A 27,197-nucleotide genomic window follows, 5' to 3' on the forward strand; every position below is an offset into this window, starting at 1 on the left:
TACAGTGCTCCCACAACTATCCTGAACAAAGCTTATTAACTCTTTTTCTTTTAGCCATAAGCAATGGCTTGGTTCAAACATCATGGTAAGATAAACTATGGCTTACTGGGACATGAATGTGTAGAGTTGTGGAGAGGAGCTTGCAGCTGCATTTAACCTCCTCAATCTTTCTTCCTCCTACCCCATACTGAGCTCAGTCAAATGTGTTGTTCAGGCCCAGGATTGTTAAGCTCTTTCGTCACTAACCATTAGCTGTAGCCAAGAATAAAGCATGACATGCAAACCAGGCCAAGGACTGCAGATGCTAACTGATCTGTCTTGCACATCACAGAGTAGCTGTATCATTACCGAGTTTAGTCACTAGGTAGCAATGGACTTTGACCAAAGTGCGGGAGGCAGTGGAAAACAGGAGTGCCTGGCGTGCTCTGATCCATGGGGTCTGGAAGAGTTGGACACGACTAAACAACAACAAGCAATGGACTTAACTCTTATGAGTGGAGTCAGGCAATTCCTGTCCTGTTGTTACTGGAGAAATGTTGTAAGGTCTAGTCTAACTTCCATGAAAAAGAATGAAACAAAAAATGTGTGCTTCTTTCGCTGCTTCTCCCATACTAGTGGTGAAATAGCTGAAAGTTCACATTATGGGCAGTATCTCACTTCACACACTACTTGAAAAATGGGGTAGGGTGAACAAAGAAACAGCATGACTAAGTTGCAAAATTTTACTCCCACCTTTCCATTCATTCTTAACTTTAAGAAAGCCTATTACTAGAGCCTATAAGCATATGTAGAAAATCTACTATTTGGTTCCTTTGCCACGCTATTTGCTCTGCAAACACCTTCATCCACAATACTTACTCACTGCTGGTAACACACCAATTTGAATTTTGTATAGGGATAACTCCAAACACAGTTCTGCCTGATGTCTTTTGGTGCCTTCCACTTTCAATTTGGAAACTAAGGGTGAAATCCAGTGATGCACAGGATTTCCACTTATGCAACAAGACTTCATTTCCTTCCTCCTGCAGCCTGTCACACACACATTTGCCTACTCCCCAACTCTTCAGATCTGGTTTTGAAGGACATGGGGGATATGGGAAGACAAGAAGCAGTCCCATTGTGCAAAGTGGCTATCCAGATGTCCATTTGTGCCTATCACACTGATATTTAAACAAATTAGCATACACTATTCTTAAAGATTTCAGCACTCAGCTCACCTAGCTTTTACTCATAAAAGTATTTAGGAGCAGGGCTTAATTCCACCCCACCCCCCAAACAAATACTTTTCATGTCCATTTGTTTTTATTTGCCCAAAAAAGACAGATATTTTAAAATCCAACACAATGTATATTAATGTAAGAAAATAAGAGTTGTGCAAATGGTTGGATTGAATAGAAATCTACGAGCAAGCAAAAAAATACAATCAATAATGGGAGTGGTGATTTTAGATGCAGTATATTGATCTAGACTGAGAGATATAAAAGCTTTTTTTGTATGCTCCACACATCCAAAGGGCAAAAGGTAAAGTTAATTGGAAAAATAAGAAATTAAATACTGCTTTGGGCTGACTTTTATTAAATACATTACATTGGTACTTTGTTCCATAATCTTAAGATCACTCATGGACAGATTTGCTTAAAAACCATCTTTTTTTAGAAAAAACATTGCAAAATTAAAGCTCAAATACATCTTACACACACCTCTGGATAATCTGCTGACTTATCTTAGCAAAGAATGTATTTTAGTCAATATGTACATGTGCTTGAATGAGAGATACTCAGGATGCTTTTTAATCTGCTCTACTACCTGAAATTTGGTTAAAATAAAACAAGTGCAATAAGGTGAACTATAAAGGTGCTACATTTAATTATGGAATAACAATGAGAAACCATAAGTTAGGCCATTTTGCAGGTAATTCCAAAACCCAGTTGTTTCTTTCTACACAAGAGAGAACTGTCTGCAGTACACCTTTGTTACCTGGAGGCAATTCCCTTTGCAAAATAATTCAATGCAAATGTACATGTCATGCAAAAGGAAGATAATAGGATGATACAACAATACTGAAAATATATACACAATCATCCAGGCATCCCTTTAACATTGTAAAGTTATGTTACAGCTGTTTACTGTGTCAGAAATATCCAGTGCATGGATCCTAAATCACCATACAATTCAGAGAATGAAACAAAGGACTTTGCAAATTCTCTATATGTTTCTCCACTGACAAATCTTCTGAAGTACTGTGACCATTTCTAGCGCCGAAACCAAAGCCAACTATTTAGTAGCCAGAAAGCTACAGTAATTGAGTACATGATCATTTCTCGTTTAGCACGCTCTTTGTTTTCTTCTTCCAGAAGTTGTAGACGACGATTAAGTTTAATTATCTAAAAAAGAAAAAGGAAATGCCTTTCAAATTTAGTGCTTACTATAAGTTTACTAATTATTTCAAGACTTTTCTCGTTCATGTACTTCAGATTTGTATCACTTTTCACCCCAAAAGTCTGCTCACATGGGGGACTTAGTAATGGATGTCTGCAGTTCTTGTTAATACAGTATAATATTTCTGTACATTGATGCCACACACATGGATTCCAGCCTCAAAACCCTGGCTCTTTATACCTATATCAATGCTGGGTTTAGAAATCCCTACTTCTGGCAAATTCACTGGGGTTTTTTATTCATTTCGGTTTCCATTTCTGATTTTTGTCCTTCTAGTCTACATCTCTTGTCCTTTCTAAATGCAAAAAATGTGTGGGCTGGATCTCTCATTTTAGAGGTGGAGAGTCTGTGTGCCAACTTTGATAGGTATCCAGCTAGGACAGAACAAAACAGGAGCATCTAAACAGTATGCGCTAGCACCCTACTCATTCACACTAAGCCGTGGTTTATGACTTACTATGATATGCAAATAGGCCCATGTATCAATATAGTATAAATAAATCACAACCAAAACAAGTATGTAAAGCAAGCAAATCAATTCAGCTGCTTAAAACCAGTAAAAGAGAATAGAAACCTAACAGAAAAATAAGATACAGAACATACAAAACCAAACAGATTCCATTCTGCTGCATGGTTTGTTTGTTTGTTTGTTTGTTTGTTTAAAGAGGTAAAGGTACCCCTGCCCATACGGGCCAGTCGTGTCCGACTCTAGGGTTGTGCGCCCATCTCACTTAAGAGGCCGGGGGCCAGCGCTGTCCGAAGACACTTCCGGGTCACGTGGCCAGCGTGACGAAGCTGCTCTGGCAAGCCAGCACCAGCGCAGCACACGGAAACGCCGTTTACCTTCCCGCTAGAAAGCGGTACCTATTTATCTACTTGCACTTAGGGGTGCTTTCGAACTGCTAGGTGGGCAGGAGCTGGGACCCAAAGACGGGAGCTCACCCTGCCGCGGGGATTCAAACCGCCGACCATGCGATCGGCAAGCCCTAGGCGCTGAGGTTTTACCCACAGCGCCACCAGCGTCCCATTTGTTTGTTTACCATTAAACTAAACCTTAAACACATTGACTGGCAGCCACACCTCACCCCTGGATATTTTCCATCCAAGTGGGTTCTTCTTTCTCAATTCCTCTCCCATCAATCATGTATGCACTATTTAGTTCCTATATATTATTAGTATGTTTTGGAGTTGAGAATGCACAAAGTTTTAATCATAGACATATTAACATTCAAAGAAAAGAAATTGTATCATCATGCCACAGAAAAAGTTGTGGTATTCAGACTTCCAAATTTAATTTTGTCCCCCTTTATCTTATTACATTCTGCATTGACTAGACTGGAAAGAGGCATACAAACTTCCACTATAACAGTTGAAGCATTTCAATTACCTGTCGTCTTAAAGAAACAGCATCCACAACAGTGACATCTTCTGGTGTTCCCTCAAATGTTGTATCCATATTTGAAAGGGTATATCTATGAGATAAAAAACAAACAAAAATATGCCTCAAATGGCACACATTTAACTGCACACGGGCTGGTCTTTTGTGCACACATGGGGTCATTTCAATTTCTCCATTCTCCCTGTGCCCTCTAAAAAGCAACTGCTGAAATTCAGAGGCCTTTCCATAGTTGTATGCAATGCAGGTTGAGGGGCTACAAATGCGAAAGGTAGTAAGTAGATCCTCTCAGGTGAATATAGGAGTGACCATACTATACATCTGGGCGTATTTGGATTCCATTCAAAATATACAATTAACTGTTCTTTAGATGAAAGGGGGTGCGACCAACCATTTTTAAGTGCTTTCTTGACTATGTTCTTATTTTCCTACATACATAGATTTTCTGTTTAAAGAAACATAACCTTGGCTGAATTCTCTCTAGCCATTTCCATCTAAATATAGAACTGTATTTGGAAGGGACCACAAGGATCATCCATTCCAACCCCCTGCAAAGCAAGAATCTTTTGATCATTGTGGGGCTCAGACCCATGCCCCTGAGATTAAGAGTCTCATGCTGTACTGATGGAGCTATGATCAAATATTGTCAGTTTTTATGTATAAAGTGCCTTTCATAATGTCTAGTACATCACCGGCCCTGGGATTCCTGATAAATTTCAGGAGTTTCAATCAAATTTCCCAAATAAATTGAAGCTGAAGCCTGACATGACAGAGGAATTATGTGTCCTGTGTTCTCATGTCCAGTAAGTGGCAAGACAGCCTGTTCTGGATGGGGTCGCACTCCCTTGGAAGGAGCAGGTCCACAGCTTGGGGGTCCGCTTGGATTCAACAGTGCCACTGGAAGCTCAGGTGGCTAGGAGTGCCTTTTCCCACCTCTGGCTGGCCCACCAACTATGGCCCCTTCTGAACAGTACTCCATGCTCTGGTTATTTGCAGATTGGATTGCTGCAATGCAATCTATGTGGAGCAGCCCTTGAAGATGAAAATGTCTCCAAAACGCAGTGGTCAGATTACTGGCTGGGGTTCCATTTAGATCTCACACAACCTCTATTTTAGTACAGCTGCGTTGAATGCCAGTCTGTTTCTAGGACCAATTCAAGGTGCTTGTGTTAAAAGCCCCAGACACCCCAAATATGTGAAAGACTGCTTCATATCAAGAGACTGGCAGGAGTTGGAGGATGAAGGGGTCGAGGACAGAGGGGACGTGCAGGCAGAGGAATGGGAGAGTGAGGAGGAGGATTTGGGGAAATAGTCCAGTGAGATGTGGGGTTCCATGGCACCAGTGAGGAGGAACCTTCCTCACTCAACAGTTCCTTCACCGGTGCCAGCAGTATCTCTGAGGCAGTTGCCGGCGGAGTTGGAAGTAGAAGATCAGGAGCCAGGGGGCAGGCCAACAAGTGCGAGGTACAACAGGACTTTCAGTTTCTTTCCTCCCCTCTAGTCCCCCATATACTGTACCCACAAAATCTGCTCCATGGGGTCTCTCAACCTTCTGGAACAGATTTTGGGGTCGCCTAAGGGGTTACTGAGGAAGAAAGGAAAGAGAAGCCTTGTTGCACTAGTGGATGCCCAATTTTGCAACATTCAATCTTGACCTAGATTTCTAGCTCTCACAGCTGAAAAGGCACAGTAAATAAATAGCCTTTGATCTAACACTAACCAGAACAAAAGAGAAATCCAAATATATAGTTATAATTGTACTAGCACTTGTTTTCCATTGCAATTGCATTTTGGGGATTTTTATTTTATTTTATAGTACATAATTTCGAATTTGGGACTTGGTTCTGTAGTACTGAACAAGTTTTACAGCAACCCACAAGCACCATTTTTTTATTTTAAGTCTTGTGGCTTAAGAAAGATGCATACAAAGACCATCTCTGAATGCCTATCAGTTTACAGTCTGTGCAAAGAATGCCTTACAGTGCAATCCTATAAACATCTAGGTCCAACTGAGTTCAATGGGACAAAGTTCCAGGAAAGTGGAAACAGGACTGCAGCCTTAATTATAGAAGGACCTGTGATGTTCTGCAGACAAGTGTTACTCAAAACCTTTACAATATCCATTAAAAAATATTAGACCTTCTATCTCAGTATATACTTATGCTATACTTATGCTAACAGTTTGTGGCACACTGATGGACTGGAAAGGGAGATGAGGAAAGATAAATGAACCAACTCCTTTTTACTTTACAAAGGTCCCCCTGCCTCCAGGGGTTATTCTTGCAAAGTACTTGTTCTGCCCTAGGTACCACAAGCTTTTATTCTCTCTTTTTCTTTCTCCACTGAACTCCTAAATGAAAAAGCTTAAAAACTGCAGGTTATATTTGGGCACTAGATTCATATGCTATGGGTTTCATTACCCTCAGACATACAGTTCTCTAAATGCACAGGGGAGCCCTGCATAATCCTTTACACAATGAGATTGTAAATTATTTCCTTTCTGTAAACCAGAAAGAAACTTTTATATTAAATGTGCTCCATTCTCTTTCTGTAAACCATATTGGGTATATTTTAAAAACTGAATATTGCCAAACCTGTTTCTTCAAAGTCAAAATCAATTTTCTAAGGTTGAATAGCAAAAAAATGTTTTTTCCTATTTCTGTCAATAGTGAAACAAGTTAAACAGTTTTACAGTCCTATGTACACACCAGGGACTGGAGAGGGAGAAAACAAAACTTTTTAAATGCTTAAAGAGAATAATATTTTAGTTGTATACCATGAGATCCAAGTAGACTTAGTAAAAGGAACATAAGAAAGGAGGGAGAAGGAAAGCATTCTGCACAATCATTGGCATTAGTTAACAAGTACTTTTTGATTTAACTTTAAATTTCTATTTGAAAAACTACTTGGGGTGGAATTCAACATGATGCTCTTCCAATCATTCCGTCTGTGCAAGCATTTCAGCTTGCCAGTCAGAATGAATTCCTCCCCTTGTCCCCCCATTTGTTGTTCCATGGGTTCTCCTGATCCACTCAGAGCCAATTAAGGGGGGGGAGCCCCATTGCTCAAGCAGAAGTCTTTGTTCAGGGCTTATAGAATCATAGAATTGCAGAGCTGGAAGGGATCCCAAGGGCCATCTAGTCCAACCCCCTACAATGCAAGAACCTCAACTAGATCCATCCAACTTCTGCCGCCACCTCTCATGGGAGTCTGTTCCACTGCTGAACAGCTCTTACTGTTAGAAATTTCTTCAATATTTAGCTGGAATCTCCTTTCTTGTAACTTGAAACCATTGGTTTGGCTCCTAGTCTCTGGAGCAGGAGAAAACAAGCTCGCTCCATCCTTCTGTTGACAGATGACAGGTGGATCTCACCCTTTCTCTCTCTTTAATTCTGTGATGAGTTGTGTACTGCAAAATTTGTTGGAGTGTTCACCAGATTTTTAGTTATTTTGAAACAGATTTCCAACCTGAACTCGGGTCTTATATTGAATGCTAAAATCGATGGGAAATGCATCAAATACTTTTATTATAAGATTCGTCCATAGAATCAGCAGGCATAGTACAATGCAAAAGAATGTCAGTGAAAGGGTTTTAAAATTAATATAGAAACCAGCAGTTAGATTAGTACACATAATCACAGCCTGTTTGATAAAAATGATTATATATCAATTAATAGCAGGAAGCAAGCTCTGCTGAACTCAGAGGGGTTTACTTTCAAGTAAAGTTCAGGAGCAAGCCAGTCTCAGGTTTTGTGAAAGCTGAATATAGACTAGAATGGCTAACTAAGTGCAAATTTACCTGGCGTCATGATGAGGATTAGAGGAAGTGGCAGCAGCAGACCCACCACGTAACACTGGCCTAGGGCAAGTTTTGTAGATAGGAGACACAAGACAGAAGAAGAAAACAGGAAAGACAGAGAAAAGAAGCAGAATAAAAAACCAGAGACAAAAATTGTTAAATATTTTTCTTCTGTTATACTGAAACACTACAAATATAAACCCTGGTTATGTTTTCAATATATTCCGTTTTATAAATTACCAATGTGCAAAAGGAACTTAACTATTTGCTTGTTGCTTTTCCAGATACAAAATTTGTGAAGAAATGTTGGAATTAACGCTTACACATAATTTGTTTATTAAAATACTGATCTACTATTCTCTCGTATAAAATAATTAGGTGGTGTACAACAAAATACACAAAAACATAAAATACCATGTAAAATAATCATAAAAATGACTGGCTCACTTTGGAAAGTTTAAACAACTGACGAGGCCTGTAGACATATAAAGTCCTTCAAGAGACACCTGGAAATTAGCAGCAAGGACACTACCAAATCACTGCTGGAAGAGTATTCCACAGCATGCAACTGCTCACAAAGCTTCTGAACATGGGATGCAATGCTTCTCCATGTGATCTCAGTAACTGAGCTGGAATATAAGAGCTCATGCTGTCCTTACAGTATTCTTGACTGAAGCTGTTCAGGGCTTTAAGAATCCTGAAGGTGATGCAGTAGCATACAAGTAGCCCATGCAGGTATTTTATGTGATTATATAGTTTTAAAACTATATAGATCATTTTCACCCATCTAAAGTACGGTCAAGGTGCAATCATGTTAGAAGCTAAACTGAAGTTTTCCATGCAACAATTCAGTGTGCATAACCACAACTAAAGAGTTGTCAAAGGGGGCCTAAAGCGACCATAAATCGTAACAGAACATTGTGGCTGTTTATTCCACAGCTGCTAGGGTCTAAAATTATTTTTCCCAATAACTTGTTTTTTTTTAAATGTTATATTATGTAAGACTACTGGGCGATACCTAAAGTTGTGTGATGAACATCTACTCAAGCAACAAAACTGCCACTTCCTCTTCTCTCCCTGCTCTAACAGTTTTTAAGCCTACACATTTCCCCTGAAAACTGGATTAAGACTATTTTGAGTTAAAAAACTGTTTTACTAAAAGAAAGATATCAATGAGGAAGAATCTGCACAATAAATTATAATCATGCACCACATTTATTTTTGTGCACTTCCTACTACTTAGGGACTAGTTTCTCAACAGGATAATCCGCTGAGTCCATATAGGTTATCTTGCATTCCTATTCTATAGCCTCAAACAATCTGAGTTCTGCAGTGTGTTTCAAATTGTACAACTATTAACTTAACAGCATGTACATTTATTTTCCAGCTCTTAGAGAAACATTATTTTGCCCAGTAACTAGCAGTCCTTGATTTTAGTTACTTACAGCCTGATCTGCTGAATATGTAGTCTTAAAATAAGTCACATTTTGTTCAATGGGACTCACAATTTTAAAAATATACTCTGGGGGCAGAATGGCTGCAGTTTATTTTTATGTGTGTTGTTCACACAGTTTATGTTTATAGAGTTGTTTAATTTTGTTTTGTGTCAGAGATGGAGTGTTTCTATAATTTGTATAGACAAAATGACTGGAACTCAGAAAAAAATGTAGGAGGAAGGAAAACAACTGTAACAACAGGGGTACAGTAACTTACTGCCCTGAGTTGACCCATGGAAAAGGTTATTTCTGCAACCACCACAATTTCGACCTAATTCTCCTGTATTGTCTATGTTTTTCCAAAGAAAATTGTCATCGCTATTTCTCTACAATCACGAGGGATGAAAAATATGTTCCCACAATGAGAGAATAAACAAAAAATCCTGTTCACAACTCACTTGAATACTTTTTAAATTGGCACTCAAGAAGCCATAAATACCCATGTTCTGTTGGAAATGACAAGACCAGGGGTACAAACTGCTGTTAAAACAGAAGAATCCTGTTACATACCTGACTTTTTTTAGACCACAGCTACTGATCAACTGAAGGTTTTGCACTTCCAGTAAAAACCAAATACAATAACTGTATACATCATACATCAACAGTGTGCTGCTATCTGAACAAGACCAGAGTTCATTCTTCTTAAGTTGGAACTGCGCATTGTAAGAAATGGTGGCCAGTTGAGAGCTTCCCTCCAACTCTCTGCATAACATGAGACACAGTCCATCCTGTGTCTCAATTCCCTATACTGAGTGTTACCAAGTGTCTACCAGTAACGGCCAGATGTGGAAAAGAAAGGTGGGGTACAGAGAAACACAAGGTAATGACATCAGAACATGGGTAAGTTGTAGTGCATTATACTCAACATAAGTGGACAAATAGATGGCATTCCATTACCAGGTTTAATATTTTATAGACTTAGGGAGATTCTAAATATGCATGACCATTGCTTGCCAAGGTCATGCCCCAAGGGGGGGGGGGGTCATGCTATCTGGCAAGCTGCAATGCACAAATAGAATGACTGGAAGTGTGCGACATTGAATTCCACCCTAAGGTTCCATATCATACTATCATCTCTCACATAGTACTTTTCACAGATATATATATATATATATATATATATATAAACCCACCCCAGAAGCATTAGTCTGCAATAGCTATTGACTGGCTGTTAATATATGGGAAGAAGCATAATTACAGGAACCAAAAAAAGTTTAACTGGAGATGCTAGGACAGGGGTCAGCAAACTTTTTCAGCAGGGGGCCAGTCCACTGTCTCTCGGACCTTGTGGGGGGGGGGGCAGACTATATTTTTTGGGGAAAATGAATGAATTCTTATGCCCCACAAATAACCCAGAGATGCATTTTAAATAAAAGGACACATTCTATTCATGTAAAAACACGCTGATTCCCAGACCGTTTGTGGGTTGGATTTAGAAGGTGATTAGGCCAGATTTGGCCCCAGGGCCTTCGTTTGCCTTACCCGTGTGCTAGGAGATGAACCAGAAATCTTTGGTATGTGAAAGCTACACTCTACAACCGAGCTATGACCAAATTTTATCTTGAAATGACGTATTGACTGAATGATATTGTTCTGCATTAACAAACTAATGACCACAACCTCATAGCAAATAGTAATGCTTCAAGTAGCACATTCAACTATGACTTTAAGCCCCTATGCAGCTGCTCAAATTTGTCCCAGATTAATATATGCCTTAACTGACTTGAAGTTTCATGTTCAAAATTCAGTATTTATTCCCTAAAGAAAATAAGGCATAGAAAGTAAATAATCACTAGCCATCTACTAGATGGCTACTTCTGCTTGATTTTAGTTTTCCTATACCTGCCTTTAAAATGCCATATATATCCTTCTGTGATCACAATTCTTTGCAAACATACTCAAACATTCCATTGTGTTCCATGGGCTTATTAAGGATTGCAGCCTTAATGTAGCAATTTCTTATATTAGAAAATATACATTCAGCAACAAACTATCAGGTTTGGACTTCTTTGCTTACAAAATGAAATTTTAATGAGTTCTCTCCAACCATGTGTGTTCAAGTGCCCCCCAGCAGCCCCCCAATGTGCCCCAGAGAGTTAGAAGATCACCCAGAGCATTTGGGAGGCATGTGGGGGAGAGCAGAAGGGAGGAGGACCAGAAGCTGAATTTCATAGCTGCAATGGAAGTATGCTTGTAAGACTTCAGATTTCACACACTTTAGTTTAGTGGTTTAACAAAAAAAAATTTGTCAGAGTAGTACTGAGACTTGGCTATAAATATTAATTTTAAATGCTCGTGAAAACTAGGAACATAGGAAGCTGCCTTATGCAGACTCAGACCGTTGGTCAATCTAGCACAGTACTACACTGGCTGGCAGTAGATCTCCCAGGCTTCAGACAAGAGTCTCTCCCAGTCCTGCTGGAAGATACTGAATATTGAACCTGGAACCTTCTGCATGCAGATGCTTTACCACTGAGCCAAGGAATCACCAACATGATGCTTATTTTAGGTATTAAAGGGAGTCAGATTTTACAAAATATGCAATGGGTTGGATTCAGGTTCAGTCATGCACGGACTGAAACCAAGGAAACTTACATTAATCATAACTAAGAATGACTTAAGTCTGGATCCAAACCAATACGCAGAACCTAAGATGTATTAAAGGGGTCCTCTCTTGTGCTACAGCCTGTAAAACATAAACACCCATAAGCTGCAGGTAGTATACTTTTTTGTAATTTCTCAGCCACGAAAATAAAGGATTCTTAAAAATGAGAGATAATCTAACCCCTTTTCATTATCCAAGCTAAGGTAGAGAAATAATAGGCAACATGAATAGGAATAGTTCAGTCCAGTGAGTACTTTTTCACTAACTTGGGCATATTTACTGATGTCCCTATGATAACATACTTGTGTGTAACTTAAGTATCCAGGTTATAAAATGTTTTTCATGCACAGCACCTTGCTCACACGGGATAGTTTGAACCATACCAAGTTAACTCTAAAGTGTTGTATTTACCAAGGCATTCCCATATTGGGAATGAGGGAGTGGGGTGGGGCAGGGAATTGAAGAACAGAGAAGAGTTACTTTACCATAGTATTATTAGCAATGATAAATTCTCAACATTTCAATTCATTATAGTATAGCATGGTATAGTTATGCAAAACTGGTAGGAAAAGGAACCAGAAAAATATTTTGAAAGAGAAAACCAAAACAGAACTAAAACCAGAAGCTTTAGGAAGAAGAACAAAGCCAAAACTCAATCACTGAAATAAGTATTGTACTTACAATTAAAGAAAACATACCTTTTAAGCAGTGAGAATATGCTACCAAGGCCAATAAAAGAAAGAGTATAGTGTGAAATGCTTTTTTAAAAAAGACATTATTCTGCAGCCATGCAAGTGATGCATTTTCCAAATTTCACATTCATACATGCAGGTTAGAAAAGTTTCATCTGACAAAAAGGTGTATTGAGAACTGAAGAAAAAGAGGATGTTATCCTAGATTTTGAAAATGAACATTGGCAACAACTGCAATGAGAGTTTCCAATAATACTCAGGTTCTTACGATTAATATACCAAATGAAGAAAAAACCTGCTCAAATAGTTTATAAAATTTGAGAACTCACTGATGGGATAAAAGTGAAAGCTTTTGTCCCCCCCCCCCCAATAAAAATGAAAAAAGTATATTAAAACTTTCTATTTAAATTTGGGGAAGCTATGTGTGCCTATCTTTCTGGTGCATGCCAAATTACTGTTTTACTTTGTGTAAGGTTTTCTACTTGCAAGATTTCTAAAGCAGAAAAGCAGGACACAAATATTAAATAAAAAACAAACAAAATTCCTCCTGACAGTGAGCAGCCCATGGTAAGGTGGTGCTTCACACATGTACTGGAGCTTGACAAACTCTTAGGTCAGGATTACTACCATAGAAGTTTGAACATACAGAATCAATTATTAGTCTTTTAAGGCAGTAGGTTTAGGTTTGCTTCCTCCAACCACCCTTGGTTTCAAATTAGTACAAAGACTTGAAGGAGGAAGGGATTTAAGGCTTTGCTTCCCCACTAAAAGCTCCTTTGAACTGGCTTTGGAAGAAACTGCCAACTGAGGATTCTGCAGTTATCTGAACCCCAACCTTGGCCCTTCACATTGTAAAAACAAGTTATGGCAAAGGAGGTGAACCTTTCATTTGCACAGGTGTCCTCAGCACCCCCCGCACCTCTAAGAGGATCACAGGGTCTATGGCTGCTAAACAAAGAAATTTATTTGGGTAATATTCTCTAGTATGGCTAAGATTCTCAAAAGCCAACACAAAAATATTCCACTAGCAGAATGTGACAGAGGAGCAGACTTCTGATCTGTAGTCTGATAAGACAGTTACATAAACAAGAGAGGGTCCAGACACAACTGGGTTAAAAAATGTAATTTATAAGAAAATAACACTTATTCTGGTGTGAAAAGGAAACAAAAAATGATTAAATACCTGGCTCATATGTAAAGAGGTCTTACAACTTAAATTGTATAAAAATAATATTTGCATACCCACCTCCAATTAACTGGTGGATTGACAACAAAGACTCTATTTTTTTTGAAAGAGTCTCTCCCCCATGCAGCAGATCTTAAGAACAGATTTTTTTTTCCAGTTTCTGTCCAGAGCTACTATATGACTTGCCTTTCAATGTAGGTTTTTCAGAGGAATTGCAGATAGGACTCAGCTGAGATGAATGCCAATAAAAGCATTTTCATCTAGATCCCCCTCAATATTAGTGGACCTTGACTTTTTAGTTTATTAAGGCCATTTTGGGATTTGTGTTTAAAACATTTCAAACTCTCAGTTGCGTTCAAAAAGAATAAAAACTCTCCCACTGAAAGCAAGAGGATTTAAACAATCAACTTTGTCTAGAGTATGAAGCTATGTTTGTAGCACTTTGTTGCCCTTCTGTTCTTGGATTTCCAATGAGAGTGAGACTGACATTTTAAGTCACTGTTCAGTTGTTTCACTCTTGACCAAAGAAATAAGACAACTAAGCTCCATGAAATGTGAAGTTTGGAAATGTCATTCGCAAATAGCAAAAGCAAAAAAAAAGAGTTAATTTTATTTCATGTAATTTAAGCAAACCAAAACCAATTAACTAGGAAATGAAAGGGAAGTAAAAAGCAGTAAACTGGGCAGAATCAGTGATGGCCAATCACCTGCGATTTTCATCCAGCACATCCAAGACTTGCTGGTAAGCCCTACGGGTAGAAGACTGGATAAGCGACAATATGCCCCGAGCAGAGTAAAGATTAGATCCATCTTCAGAGAACATTTGGGGTGGACAGACACGAACCTGTTGAGGTGATGGTGTCACACTGTTTGTGCAAGTGTAGCAAATGAAGAGAGAAACACTAGTGTCAGGTTTCAGATAGGAAAAAAAATCATCCATCAACCAACCCTTTTTGAAAAATTAAAGCTGACCCCCATTTTTTCTTCTTCCTTCCCCATCAACAGATTAAAAACCACATCAAGGAAACGTTAGTGGGTATCTTGTGAACTGACTCTTGGAACCCTTTATATGAGGCAAAATATCAAGGATAATGGCTTTGATTCATTGTGATCAAAGAATACTAAAAACCAGAGGCATGATAATAAGCAGGTCTGTATTAAAAACACAGGACACAACAGCACTCTTTAGCAGATAGTAAAGACAGATTTGGATTCACTGTATGCCAGAATCATACAATGCAGATCACAGCCTCAAATATATCCAAGTTACTCAGAGACTGGAGGAGAGTATGTTGAAAACATTCTGAAAAACAGAAGCCTATATAAAACAAGAGTGACATAAACATACTAGTTTGATTGATTGTTTTTTGCAAATACAGGGCTATGTGAAAAACATGCAAATATAGGACTACAAAAGAAACATGCAAGATAGCAAAAACACTGGTGAAGGCTTCTTATATTCCAAATATTCCAATAAGCAAAAAATTCTTTTAGCATTTATCCTGAAAGCAAGAGGCTGAGGATTAACCAAAAAAATTGCATCAAAAGCACTCATTGCCTATAAGACAAATGAAAGTGCAATTCAGCACCATCTATATAAATGGGAATTTTGCAATTCACTTCAACAGGATATTGATTAAACTTTTATTTTTCAAAGGTCAATTCTGAGAGAGCTATTGATCCCAACAAGATTTCAGAAAACTACGCATATGAATAGGCAAAAGTACTAAGCAAAATCTTCAAAGCTTGTAGTATTGACCTTTTTTGTTTTTGTTTAAAAAGAAACATTTCTCCCTTTCCACATTTAAGGTTGTTCTTTAATTCTGGGGTTTAACTACATTAATCAAGATTTTATCATTTAGTCTGAACTCTGCCTTACTAAGAGCAGGAAGAGAAGCATTAGGGGTATAGCATTTTAAGTCCTTCTGAATAATCAGTTCATGACACAATCTGGATGCAAGCCAACAAGCACTTTTCTTTCAAGCAACATTTTAAATAATTATTTTGAAATGAACCTGATGAACTAAGAGGGTACTCTGTGGAATCCATCAAGGGATTGAAAGGCAGTCATGCCTATCCTCTGTTTAAGAACAAAACAATTATGTATAAAATAAAATTTTAAAAATCCTTATTGAATGTTAGAAAGAGAAAAGTAAAAGCAGTACCGATAACCTGGAAATAAAAACGTTTGGGCCTCAAAAAACAACAACAAAAAAACACATACACATGTAGTGTCCCCATATAATAGTCTGCCAAGCCTGCTGTACAATACGTATATATTCTATAGAAATAGCTCCTTTAAAAATGACTATATATAGGTTATATATTGTTATTATATCCTCACACACAACCCTATATTCTCACAGGGAGGCTATGTCTGTTGTGCTTAAAATGGACAATTATTACTTATGTTTTACACAACCAACAAATAAGAAAGGCTATTCTCACAATCCTGAATGTATTTAAATAAAATGAAACCTCAAAGAGTTTTCAGTGGAACTTGCTTTCAAGGAAGTCTCATTAGAACTGCAAACCTCTTGTACCTTGTTACTTCAGCAACAGTAAAATGCAGATTTTCGGATATGAAGTTCTGCAAGTAAACCAAAAACAACTATTCTAGCAAACACATGGCTGCAAATTAATATTGTTCTATGATTCTGGTGTTTTACCAACTTACTAACTAACTAAATAAATAAATAAAATGAGAGAACAGGTCCCTGTCTCAGCAAGCTTACTACCTAAAATGGAACATTGGGTCTCTTACTGTGAATAGGACCTCAGGTTGATAAGTGAGTCGGCCATGAAACGTGATTTGTCCAAAATACAGCCATGTGACTAACTGATTTAACTGGCTTAGGCTTCTGAGAACCTAGACAGAACAGTAGACAAACAAAATATGACTAGGGCATCAGGATGCCATACTGAACCTGACACAGAGGAGAGGGGGATTTGCTGTGATTAATGTGAGTGGCCTGGGATGCAGAGCGTTCTCATGACTGGCTCACTTATCCACTTGAGAAGAAATATACCTAACAATATATTTTTCAGCTAATATAAGCTGAAATTTGTTTTGCTCTGCTATCTTCACATACCAGAAAACCAACTACAGTGGTACCTCTGGATTCGAACAGGATCCATTCCGGAGCCCCGTTCGCATCCTGAAGCGAATGCAACCCACGTCCGTGCATGTACAGGTCGTGATTCGCCGCTTCCGCGCATGATGTCATTGTGAGCATCTGCACATGCGCAAGCAGCGAAACCTGGAAGTAATGCGCTCGGTTACTTCTGGGTCACCACGGAGCGCAACCCGAAAATACTCATCCTGAAGCTACTTCAACCCGAGGTATGACTGTATGGTGGTCAAGACCTGCTGGGACTGATTCTAAGACTGAAGAGGAAACCCTCTACACCAGAGATTTTCAACCTTTTTGAGTCCACGGCTCCCTTAACCAACTACATTCTTTCTGTGGCACCCCTGTGGGCCTCAGAAGCCCAGTTATTTCACCCCTTGCCTGCAGAACTGGCACCTTCTCACTGTTTTTTGAACACCCTCCCCTGTGGAGTATTCCCTCAGCCTCCTCTCCTTGGGAGTTCTCTGGACTGCTGCTGCTGTGGTCCCTGGTATTTGACCTGCCCTGCCCCGTCCCAAAGAGAGGTGCCTCCCAGAGCCTGCAGAGCCTATAGCCAGGGCTGCTGCAATAAAACAGCTGTGCAAGCCTTTGGGAGGCAGAGACGTGAAAGGGCATCAGAGGAGGAAGGGAAGGAGACAGAGGCCAGTGTTGCCCATGGGCACCTCTGACCATCATTCAAGGCACCCCAGGGTGCCATGGCACACTGGTTGAAAACCACTGCTCTAAACCTTACCAAGGAGAAGAGCTAATTGAATTCAATGGAACTTCCTCAGAATGTATAGGATTTGACTACAAGTAGGTTCGTTGAAAGAAAAAAACCTGACTGATTCATCCACCATCTGCTCATGAACTACATTTACTGCTTTTATCACCACAAAGATTGTCTTCAGGGAGGGACTCTGTGCAAGGCTAGTTGTGTATATAATGTCTGAGAAAATGTGGTGCTAAAAACCAAAATCAAAGCTAAGATACACTCAAAAAGCTATACAACAGACTTATATAATAATCAAACCATCACTTCATTCAGTTCAGTATTGTCTACACCTGGAAGCATCTGTCCAGGATTCGAGACTGGAATATTTCCTAATACTACCTTGAGAGGATAGGAGCTGAAATGGGACCTTCTGCATGCAAACAATGCACCCTGCTGAGCTTTCCCCAGGTTGTGTGATAAGATGTATATTAGGGATCAAACTCTTATTTACAAATTTGGGGGTGAAACTATTTACAAAATGGCAAAGGGGAAATAACAGACAACATTCATAATGACATCACGAGTAATATAAACCCATAAATAATTGTGGGAAATTCAGGAACATGTACAAAATCATATTCAGCTTAAAATCTGACAACAGTTTCTCATTAGTTATGATATGCAGTCACTTCCTCCAGCAAGTTAAAGCAAGAAGCTTCAAGACTAGCACAAGAAAAGAAGGGTTTATTAAAAATTCTATGTCTCTCCCCTTTCTCTATTCCCTGTTTCAAGTTAGTGATCTAAGAAGCCTCAGCTTTTAACTATCAATAGGGAGAGACGGAGGAACAATAACTTGAAGAAGACCAACTTCCCTACAGTATTTCTACAACTAATAACATTGCTTATAACAGTGCTTTTTCCTAAAAAAAAAAAAAAAGGTTTAGGGGTACTCTCATTTTCCTACTCATACTGAAATACTGCCCCCTCAATGAGGCCAAACTTAGATTCACAAAATGTTTAGGTGCATGCGTACCCCCCCCCCCCAAAAAAAAACACACGCTGGCTAAGCCACTTATGTAGAAAGAATATATTTGCAAATAGAAGTTATGCATTGTCATATTTTTCCACCCTGATTATGATACCTATCTGGCCTCTGGGCCCACCGGATATCCTTGCACTGGCCTAAAATTTGCATGCATAAAATCCAAAGTGCATAGGTCTGAACAGTGCAGTCAATCCACAAACCAACCACATGGTTCAGCTGATATGTGTTGGATTTTGCACACACATATCTCTACTACGCTCATGTAGGATTAGTATGCCAGAAACATGCAACCTTGTCCTCTCCACCAACCACTGTTTATCCCTAAAATTTGTTCTCAAATTTTATAGTTAAAAACTAAGCAAAAATATGCTCCCAAATTCATTACAAGAATGACAAATTTTCACATTCTGTTAATTTGTGTCTTAATTACAGGTGGAACCAAGCATACAGAATATTTTTTTAAAATCAAATCAGACAATATAGACAAGTCTCTTAGATGGCAATGCATTAAGTACACACTTGACATATTTAAAAGTGAATGGTTATAATTAGTGGTCAAGCTTACGTTTCATCTTTAGCTGTGAAGGGTGACTGGTACCTTGGCATTTTAACTGTCAGGACAGTTTCAAGACTGTGCCACCATTAATCACAGTTGTTAATATCTTAAAGAGGGAGCAACTTTCTAAATAATTGGAAGGTCATTAAGGCAATCATCATTACTGGTTATCACTTCTTGTGCCTAGTTATTATTAGTCCTCAAAAGCATTTGAGAATCTGTGGATGCTCAAAAGGTTATCAGGAAAGCTACTACATACAGTTGTATGGCAAGTGCAAAAATGACAACATATATTGTTCCAAGAAGGCAGATGAGGAAAAGGAACCAAGCCAATTCCTCTTCTAGACATGGTAAGGTTTGGCACAGAATTTTCTCATTGTTGCAACAAACATACTAGAATGCCATGTCACAGTTCCTATACTAGAATGTGGAAGCTATCCTGTGTGATTGCACTTGCCATGCATGGCCACAGTTCCAACTACTAACATGCATATGCACCCTCCAAAAGAAAGAAAAACATGTGTTTGCCAAAATGCTGCACAACAGCACTTGAAAGGATGACTACTTATACACTGTTAGCATCTTTGGCCACAATTTCTTTTTTTGTGGAAAAACAGGAAACAAATTGAAAATGAAAACTGGAGGCAGCAGCCTGGAAACAGAACTGAGAAGGCAATGCTATCAGTATACCACATCAAGCAACACCCTTAATTCAGTCCATGTAAAACTCACCACTGCAGCACTAGAATATCATCCTACCCTTTTCAAATGCAAGTGGGATTGGCAAAAGTACTGTTGCAGTTAAATTCAGGAAAGGTCATATAACCTTAGCTTGACACTTGGAGGACATAGTTTATATCCAACGTCCACTTACCCTTTGAATGAGTCATCACAGCACCAACCTCACAAAGAGGCCTCACAACACCAGAAATGAACACCAGCTCCAACAGTGACCTACAGATAGCTAGAAACCCTTCTCTGAGACCTTGAACGCCCAGTCACCCTTGTGATAGCATATAACTTCAACTACAGAGGAGACAAGGAGTTGTTGTTCTAGCTGTTTCCATCTCCCCACTTTCCTCTCCTGCCAACAGGGGACAAGCAGGAATACAGTAGTGGAAAGTGATTTCTTTCTTCAGGCTCATAGCTGGAAGCAAAATGAAGTGTTTACCTCACTACAAGAATCTTAATTAAAAGATACCGATCACCCCATAGTCTTAATGAATCAGCACAAGTTTGTAATAAAGACCCACTCTGTCCTTTGCACTGCATAAACAAAGACGATGTAATTAATTCTAAGCATGCAGGCAGCAGAAGATTCAAGTAGATCCAATAACAATATGAAATACTTCCCTTCACACAAATCCACTATAAATGTATTTTAGAAACAAACTTTCTTTATCCTATAAAGAGAGTTCTGGATCCAGACTAGGTTAGTGACACTTTAAAGGTAAAGGTAAAGGGACACCTGGCCATTAGGTCCAGTCGTGACCGACTCTGGCGTTGTGGCACTCATCTCACTTTATTGGCCGAGGGAGCCGGCATACAGCTCCCGGGTCATGTGGCCAGCATGACTAAGCCGCTTCTGGCGAACCAGAGCAGCGCACGGAAACGCCGTTTACCTTCCTACCGGAGCGGTACCCATTTATCTACTTGCACTTTGATTAGGTGGGCAGGAGCTGGGACCGAACAACAGGAGCTCACCCTGTCACGGGGATTCGAACCGCCGACCTTCTGATCGGCAAGTCCTAGGCTCTGTGGTTTAACCCACAGCGCCACCCCCACTGAAATTAAATGAACTTATGTCTGTCACGACTAAATTGCTCCTCTGTTTCAATGGAGCTCAAGTGTCACTTTAGTCTGGATTCAATGCAGGAAAAAAAGAAGGAACTATTAAAAATTATCATACGAAGTGTTAAAGAACATTTTCACTTATCCAGAAGAATTACACACGCAAAAAGTGCTAGTTAAAAAAGGAACAGAAAATGATGCATTTCCTCTGAAGACATACAGTCTGATATATAGCTTGTCATATTTGATTTTGGGTGATATCCACCTGTCATTTTAGTGAAGTTCATTAATTTCAACTGAACATGACTGGTGGGTATCAACCTCTAGCTTAATATGTACCAGGAGACTTCCAAAGATGTGTTGAACCATTATGATAAACACACAGTTAAGTTGGCTGTTTAACAATGCAATCCTATTAACTGAGTTAATAGGGTCTTACTCCCAAGGTAGGTAGATATAGGACTGAAGCCAAAGTTAACACATTTTAAGCTGATCCAGTGATGCATTTGTTTGTTTTTTTAAATTAAGAACAAGATTTTAGCACTATATATATATATAAGGTAAAGGGACCCCTGACCATTAGGTCCAGTTGTGACCGACTCTGGGGTTGCGGCACTCATCTCACTTTATTGGCCAAGGTCATGTGGCCAGCATGACTAAGCCGCTTCTGGGGAATCAGAGCAGCACACGGAAACGCCGTTTACCTTCCTGCCGGAGCGGTACCTATTTAACTACTTGCACTTTGATGTGCTTTCAAACTGCTAGGTTGGCAGGAGCTGGGACCGTGCAACGGGAGCTCACCCCGTCATGGGAATTCAAACCATCGACCTTCTGATCGGCAAGTCCTAGGCTCTGTGGTTTAACCCACAGCGCCAACCACATCCCTATATACATATATACTGGGGGGAGGGGGAATACCAAATGCTGCTATATGAAGACATTTAGCAAATGCTGTTTTCTGCAGCTGAAAAAAATGTTTTGAGAACAATCACACAAAATTTACTTCATTAATAGTTAGTTATTATTCCAACAAACAGAACAAAAAATATTTGGAAAGTCAGTTGTAGCTGTGTAAGATTAAGTAACTTCTCTTTATAAAGAAGATAATCAGTTGAAAGGCATATCCTAAGAATGAACTGGTAAGGAACACATGAAGCAGCTTTTTCTACAAATGTTGCATGCGCCAATAACCCCTCTACTCACATTGACTCATTTCTCATCAATTGACCATTTTGACGATTTGCGTTTTCACTCATGGAACGTTCTCTTTTCAGTCTCCCAACTGAGCGAACCTGCAAAATAAATTGGGGGGGGGATACGTCTTTCACCACTGCTATGGCATCAGTATCCAGCTTTACCTAATATCAACAACTGAACCATTTTCATTTTTAGTAAAGCAGAAAATGAATAAAAACAGTCTTCCTGGATGGTGACATTTTGCCTGATATTTTGGAAAGTAAGGAGAACAAAGACTCCCCTCTCTTGCATGTCCCCAATTTTTAACATGAGAAAAAAATAATTTAAGTTTACCAACAGCTTTTGAAATTAAGTTTGGTTTAAGACAGAAATAGAGAACCATTGGGTCTCTAGACATTGTAGGATTCCCAGCTCTCATCAGCCCCAGCAAGCACAGAACATCAGGAAAGATGGGAACTGTAGTCCAAGAACATATACAGCCCTTCCACTAAAATTCTTATGCCAGTTTACACAATAATAAAATACAAATGATTAAGATGCAAATCCAAATTATCATAAAAACCTGAAGACCAAAAGTCATTAAGTCTTATAAGCCAGATAAAAACAATCAAGATAGCCCAAATTATGTCTAAGCAGCCTGGTACCAAAAATACAACCAAGTAAGCACCACACAAAATAGTGTTCTGGGGGTATCTTTGCTTTCAACAGGGAGTATTAAAATAATATACTGTGTTCTACAAAGCAGTAACCTATTTTATAGTACTGATCTGAATTGGAGTATAAAGCAATAAATATTTGACTTCTCTTTTGACTTATTAAATATAATATTGAAACAAAACATAATGAAATGAAAGGCATAAAGAATACTAGCCTCTTCATTTTGAGGAGTCTGAGTAGGGGCTCGCTCTAAGTCCAGGAAATCTAGTGGTCGTTCACTGAGTGAAATAACACGGGGAGGTGTTTTCAGTGACAGAGACTTGAATGGAGTTGACTGGAGAAGATCTAGATCTGGCGGCCTGGAGAGTGGAATGTCGTCACTATTACCTGTAAGTTAATATTAAGATTAAAGAACATTTTACTAACAAACTATTCAAAATGGCTCAATGGGTAGACTGCTGGAGCTGGGTAAAATCAAGCTCAAATCCCATATGAAGTATGAATTCACTGGCTGGTCTTAAGCAAATCACACTCAAGTTCGTATGTAAAAATAAACTGAATGGGTGTGAAGTCTGACAGCATGCTGCTTTATCACCTCTGTCCACCTGAAGGCAAACATACCTGCCACTACAATCCGCTCTGGAACCTGCATTGTTACACTGGCATTTGGAATCCCCCCTTCATGAGCACTGTGTTCAAGGTCAGCATTTGGTGGAGCAACCTTGAGTTTTTCCGGAACTCTCATTCTCTGATTGATCCCTTCAGTATACTCCATTTCATACTGAATTCGATTCATTTCTGCCATTTCGGCAGCCGGAGATGGGAATGCTGTCGTGCTCATCCTAATACGAGATAAAACAACCTGAATTACCCCTCAGTAGTAAAAAGAAACACAACATGGGTTTTGATCCACAGTAAATTGAAGTCTTCCACTGTTGGTAGAGAATGCGTTTTAAGTCTATGTAACGGTGGATGTGCAGCACAGCCATCGTGTTTAAGATGCCCCCTATGATTTAACATTGGAATTAAAATTTGCATACACCTGCTTTACTGCTTGCTCCGTGTGAGTAGAGAAACAAGCCACATAGCCAGTTATCCACAGCTTCTGGTTTTGGTGCAATGATAAAAAACATAATTAATTAATGGCTTTCAAACAAACCATAATATAAACCAAGGTTTAAAGTTGGCTTCCATATCTTGGCTTGTTTGAAAGCCATTAACCATAGTTCCCAGTTCAGATGCAAAAGGAAGCTAGAGTTAACCATAGCTTCATGTGTGAAGGGCAAAGCAAAGTGAGAGCACAGGAGCTGCATGTGGGTGCATGAAACTTTTACATATCTTTGCACCAAGATATCAAAGCCTTATTAAACAGAAATTTGTTTGTGCAAATGTGGCCAATTTATGCCAACCCAGGGCAACCATATTGGAGGCAGATGGTAAAGAGACCAATTCCACTAATATTAAGCATACAGGGTGCAAAGAGAGACCGCAAGTGAGCAAGTCTCACATTCTGACCTTCATTTCAAAAAATGAGGGTACTGTACCTCTTTTCCCCCAGCTTCACCCCACATCTTAGATTCTTGCTTCAAGATTCATTAAGCATCTACAACCATCTAAATTAAATAGTACTAATTATTCCAAATGAGTGCCTAGCTCTGGGCAATTTATTTTAAAGACATATCTTTCTAACAGGCAAGAACAGGGGTGATTAACCTCTCCCATTAACTGCTATGTGCATACAAGTAAAGGAGAAGGGGCTATGCACCTGACTTCCTGTGTCCTTTGCTGTGTGGGGGAACAGTGTGCAGGAGACTGTGGAATGGCCACACTCTTTTGGCCATGCCCAACTTTAGAATGTGGCTCCCAGAAGGGCAGCCAAGGGTGAAAGTGGCCCTTGGGCCAAAAAGGCTTAGCCACCACTGGCCAAGAACAAAGCACACTTTTGAAGATGCCAGTGTTCCGATGGAAGACAATGCAGGCCATATCAGCATTCTCCATTCTCAAATAATGAGACTTCTCCAAAGCCAATCAAACAAAATTAACAGTTACAACCTGTATGCATTTTAAATTCAACAATATAGATTCATATTAAGGATTTCTTAACATTTAAGGCAGTGACAGCCAACACAGAGCCCTCCAGATGTTGTGGGACTCCAACTCCCAGACCATTGCCCATGTTGGCTGAGGCCAATGAGATGTAGCTCCACAAAACACCAAATTCCACTAGTCTGCTTGCAAGTATAGGCGCTAACTACCAAATGTTTACCTGTGCTGCAAACTGAAGAATACATTTCTATTGTTTCTTTATCCAAATTTCTGTGAAAAGGAGGCAAGGCCTCCTTTTCCTCAAGTAAGGGAACACATTAGGCTAGATAACAGTTTTTTAAATATTGCAATCAACAGAGATAAAAATACCTACAAGAGTCAATCTTCTATCTGCTTCTACAAGCACAAGTTCAACTCTACAGCTTTCACTAACCTTCCTACAGGAATGTCACTGCTTGATCGCTTGCTCATTTTGTTGTTTGCTTGCAACGTTTTAATATCACTACACTGCAGCACTGTTCACTTTACGTAACAGTATCCCTAAACAGTGGAATTTTTGTACATAAGACAGCATGACAACTGCTTTCGAGCTGTAAAGGGGGGAGGGAAAAAAAGAACAGAAAACAGCATTAGGCATATTACATAATTAAATATTTATTACCTACGACATATCTAATCTGTACCCATCTATTCCATAATGTGAGCTCAGTAAGTAAATGTCAGATATCTTCCATATACTTAAACTTATGAGGCTCCATAAATGCCAAATTTTTAGGTCCCCAGTTCTGATTTTTACAAGAATGGAAGTATAATTCAACAGATGTACTCTTGAAGGAGCAAAATATGCAATCAGATGGCAGTTGCTAAATTTACAAAATAATTAAACCATCCTAAAGAAAAATAGATTGTGTTTGTGCCTATCTAAATATAACTACAACAAAGCAGAGACTACTTGGTTTCTAACACTTGCTTTTATCCTAGGCTACATGGCAAGCAGATCCAAAAACAAGACAGGGAATCTGCCTACTTAAGCATATGGTTTATTGCAAATCTCACAAGGGTGAATAAGTATATGTGGTGGGAGTTTAGAAATCAGAATACAACTAACCACGCTGCATATGTTGCAATGTAGCAAGAGATATTATTTTGCTGCCATGCAGAAAAGTGGGAACAATTATGACATGGACGTCAGCATGTTCACACTTCTGTAAAAAGGCTCAACCCCTACTGAGAATCTTAAGATGCAGAATAAGATGTGAACAAAGGACAGCATAGATGAGGTACCTGTGGTCCGACTTTGATAGCAAAGGCCAAGAATCCAGGGCCAATCCCTTCAACCACTGAAGAAAGCCCAAAGAACCAACATTAATCCCCGTAAGCCTTGTGCACCTGTGGATGAGTGTGTCAGGTTGAAGCACTCTACATCGGCAGCATCTGGAGGACACCGGTTTGGGGAAAAGCCAGTGGAACTGCTGGCACATGCAGAAATCAGCTTTGGGCATAAAAGCACTGCCAGAAGTTGTTACCCAAATCTTCAGGCAACAGAGGAGTCTCTGACCCTTGGCTCGCAATACCAGTCGCTGGGACTCCACAAGTAGGGAAAGTGCTGCGGTGCACTGATCCCACTTACGGGCTTCCCATGATGACTCCTTTGAGAAGAGGAAGCTGGATGAGATGAGCCTTTGGGCTGATCCTGCAGGGCTCTTCTTAAGGCGCACCAAAGACGTGGTTTGCAATGCTTAACAGCCTGAGGGCAAGGAGTGTAACAGGTTCATAAGGCAAACTCTGTAGTAACAGTTAAGGAGAGCCCAAGGCAGGATCGGAGCAGAGGGCTACCCAATTCAGCACCCATTTCCTCAACGTGGCAAGCTGGGTGCTTTGACAAGAACCTTCAGCACAAAGCATGTAATATATAGCATGTAAAGGCCTCTTGAGCATAGAAATTACAGCCATAGCCGAACTGAGAGGTGGGGAAGGGTGGTGGTGGTGGGGGAGAGACTCTGGTCAGAAACCGAGAAAAGCGCAGTAAGCCAACAGGTCAATGGGTATTTTTTTTGGAGGGGGGGGATTTGACATGACAGTAACAAAGGCCTCGGCGACGGGGGTGGGGGCGAGGAATAACGGCAACGGCCGGGGAGGCGGGCTGAGGCAACGATTTGATAGGAACCTGTGTGGGCTGAGGGACCGTTATTTATGAGGAAGGGGGTTCAAAGGTGGGGCGGGAATAAAGCCCCCCTCCCGCCAATGCTGAGGGAACCAGGCGCAACGGCGGTTGGACTCGGGCATCTGGTCGGCGGTGGGAGGTGTGTGTGCTAATTTCGCAGCTTCCTCCCCATTCCCGCGCCCCCCGCCACCGCCTCCTTCTGAGGGGAAGGGAAGGCCCAGACCAGCACTCTCTCCGGTTCTTACCCTGAGGCGGCTTCTTGGGTCCCGGGTATCCACTCCGACCGCTTTGGTCTCGGTTCCT

General features: G+C 39.9%; 1 protein-coding gene and 1 long non-coding RNA gene across 5 annotated transcripts; both read right to left on the bottom strand.

The window, feature by feature from the left end:
• Positions 1-1,552: 1,552 nt before the first annotated feature.
• MFF (mitochondrial fission factor) lies at positions 1,553-27,077 on the bottom strand. Of its 4 annotated transcripts, XM_083442988.1 has the most exons (9): positions 26,015-27,077; positions 25,164-25,320; positions 23,306-23,526; positions 22,899-23,071; positions 22,034-22,122; positions 14,321-14,479; positions 7,635-7,694; positions 3,827-3,911; positions 1,553-2,384 (listed from the first exon to the last, which is right to left on the bottom strand). In XM_083442988.1, the coding sequence occupies exons 2-9, from the start codon at positions 25,199-25,201 to the stop codon at positions 2,253-2,255; spliced, it is 957 nt and encodes a 318-aa protein (XP_083299114.1). In that variant the 5' UTR covers positions 25,202-25,320; positions 26,015-27,077; the 3' UTR covers positions 1,553-2,252. The 4 variants fall into 4 exon arrangements, with proteins under 4 accessions (XP_083299114.1, XP_083299116.1, XP_083299115.1 ...); XM_083442990.1 differs by lacking the exon at positions 14,321-14,479; XM_083442989.1 differs by lacking the exon at positions 7,635-7,694 and having other exon boundaries at positions 26,015-26,145.
• Positions 8,607-14,308, bottom strand: LOC310678761. The gene is made up of 2 exons (XR_014511946.1): positions 13,479-14,308; positions 8,607-13,130 (listed from the first exon to the last, which is right to left on the bottom strand). It is a non-coding gene; the product is annotated as an uncharacterized lncRNA (long non-coding RNA).
• Positions 27,078-27,197: the final 120 nt, after the last annotated feature.

This window comes from Podarcis tiliguerta (assembly GCF_965153285.1).
Source record: "Podarcis tiliguerta genome assembly, chromosome: 5".
Taxonomy (NCBI): domain Eukaryota; kingdom Metazoa; phylum Chordata; class Lepidosauria; order Squamata; family Lacertidae; genus Podarcis; species Podarcis tiliguerta.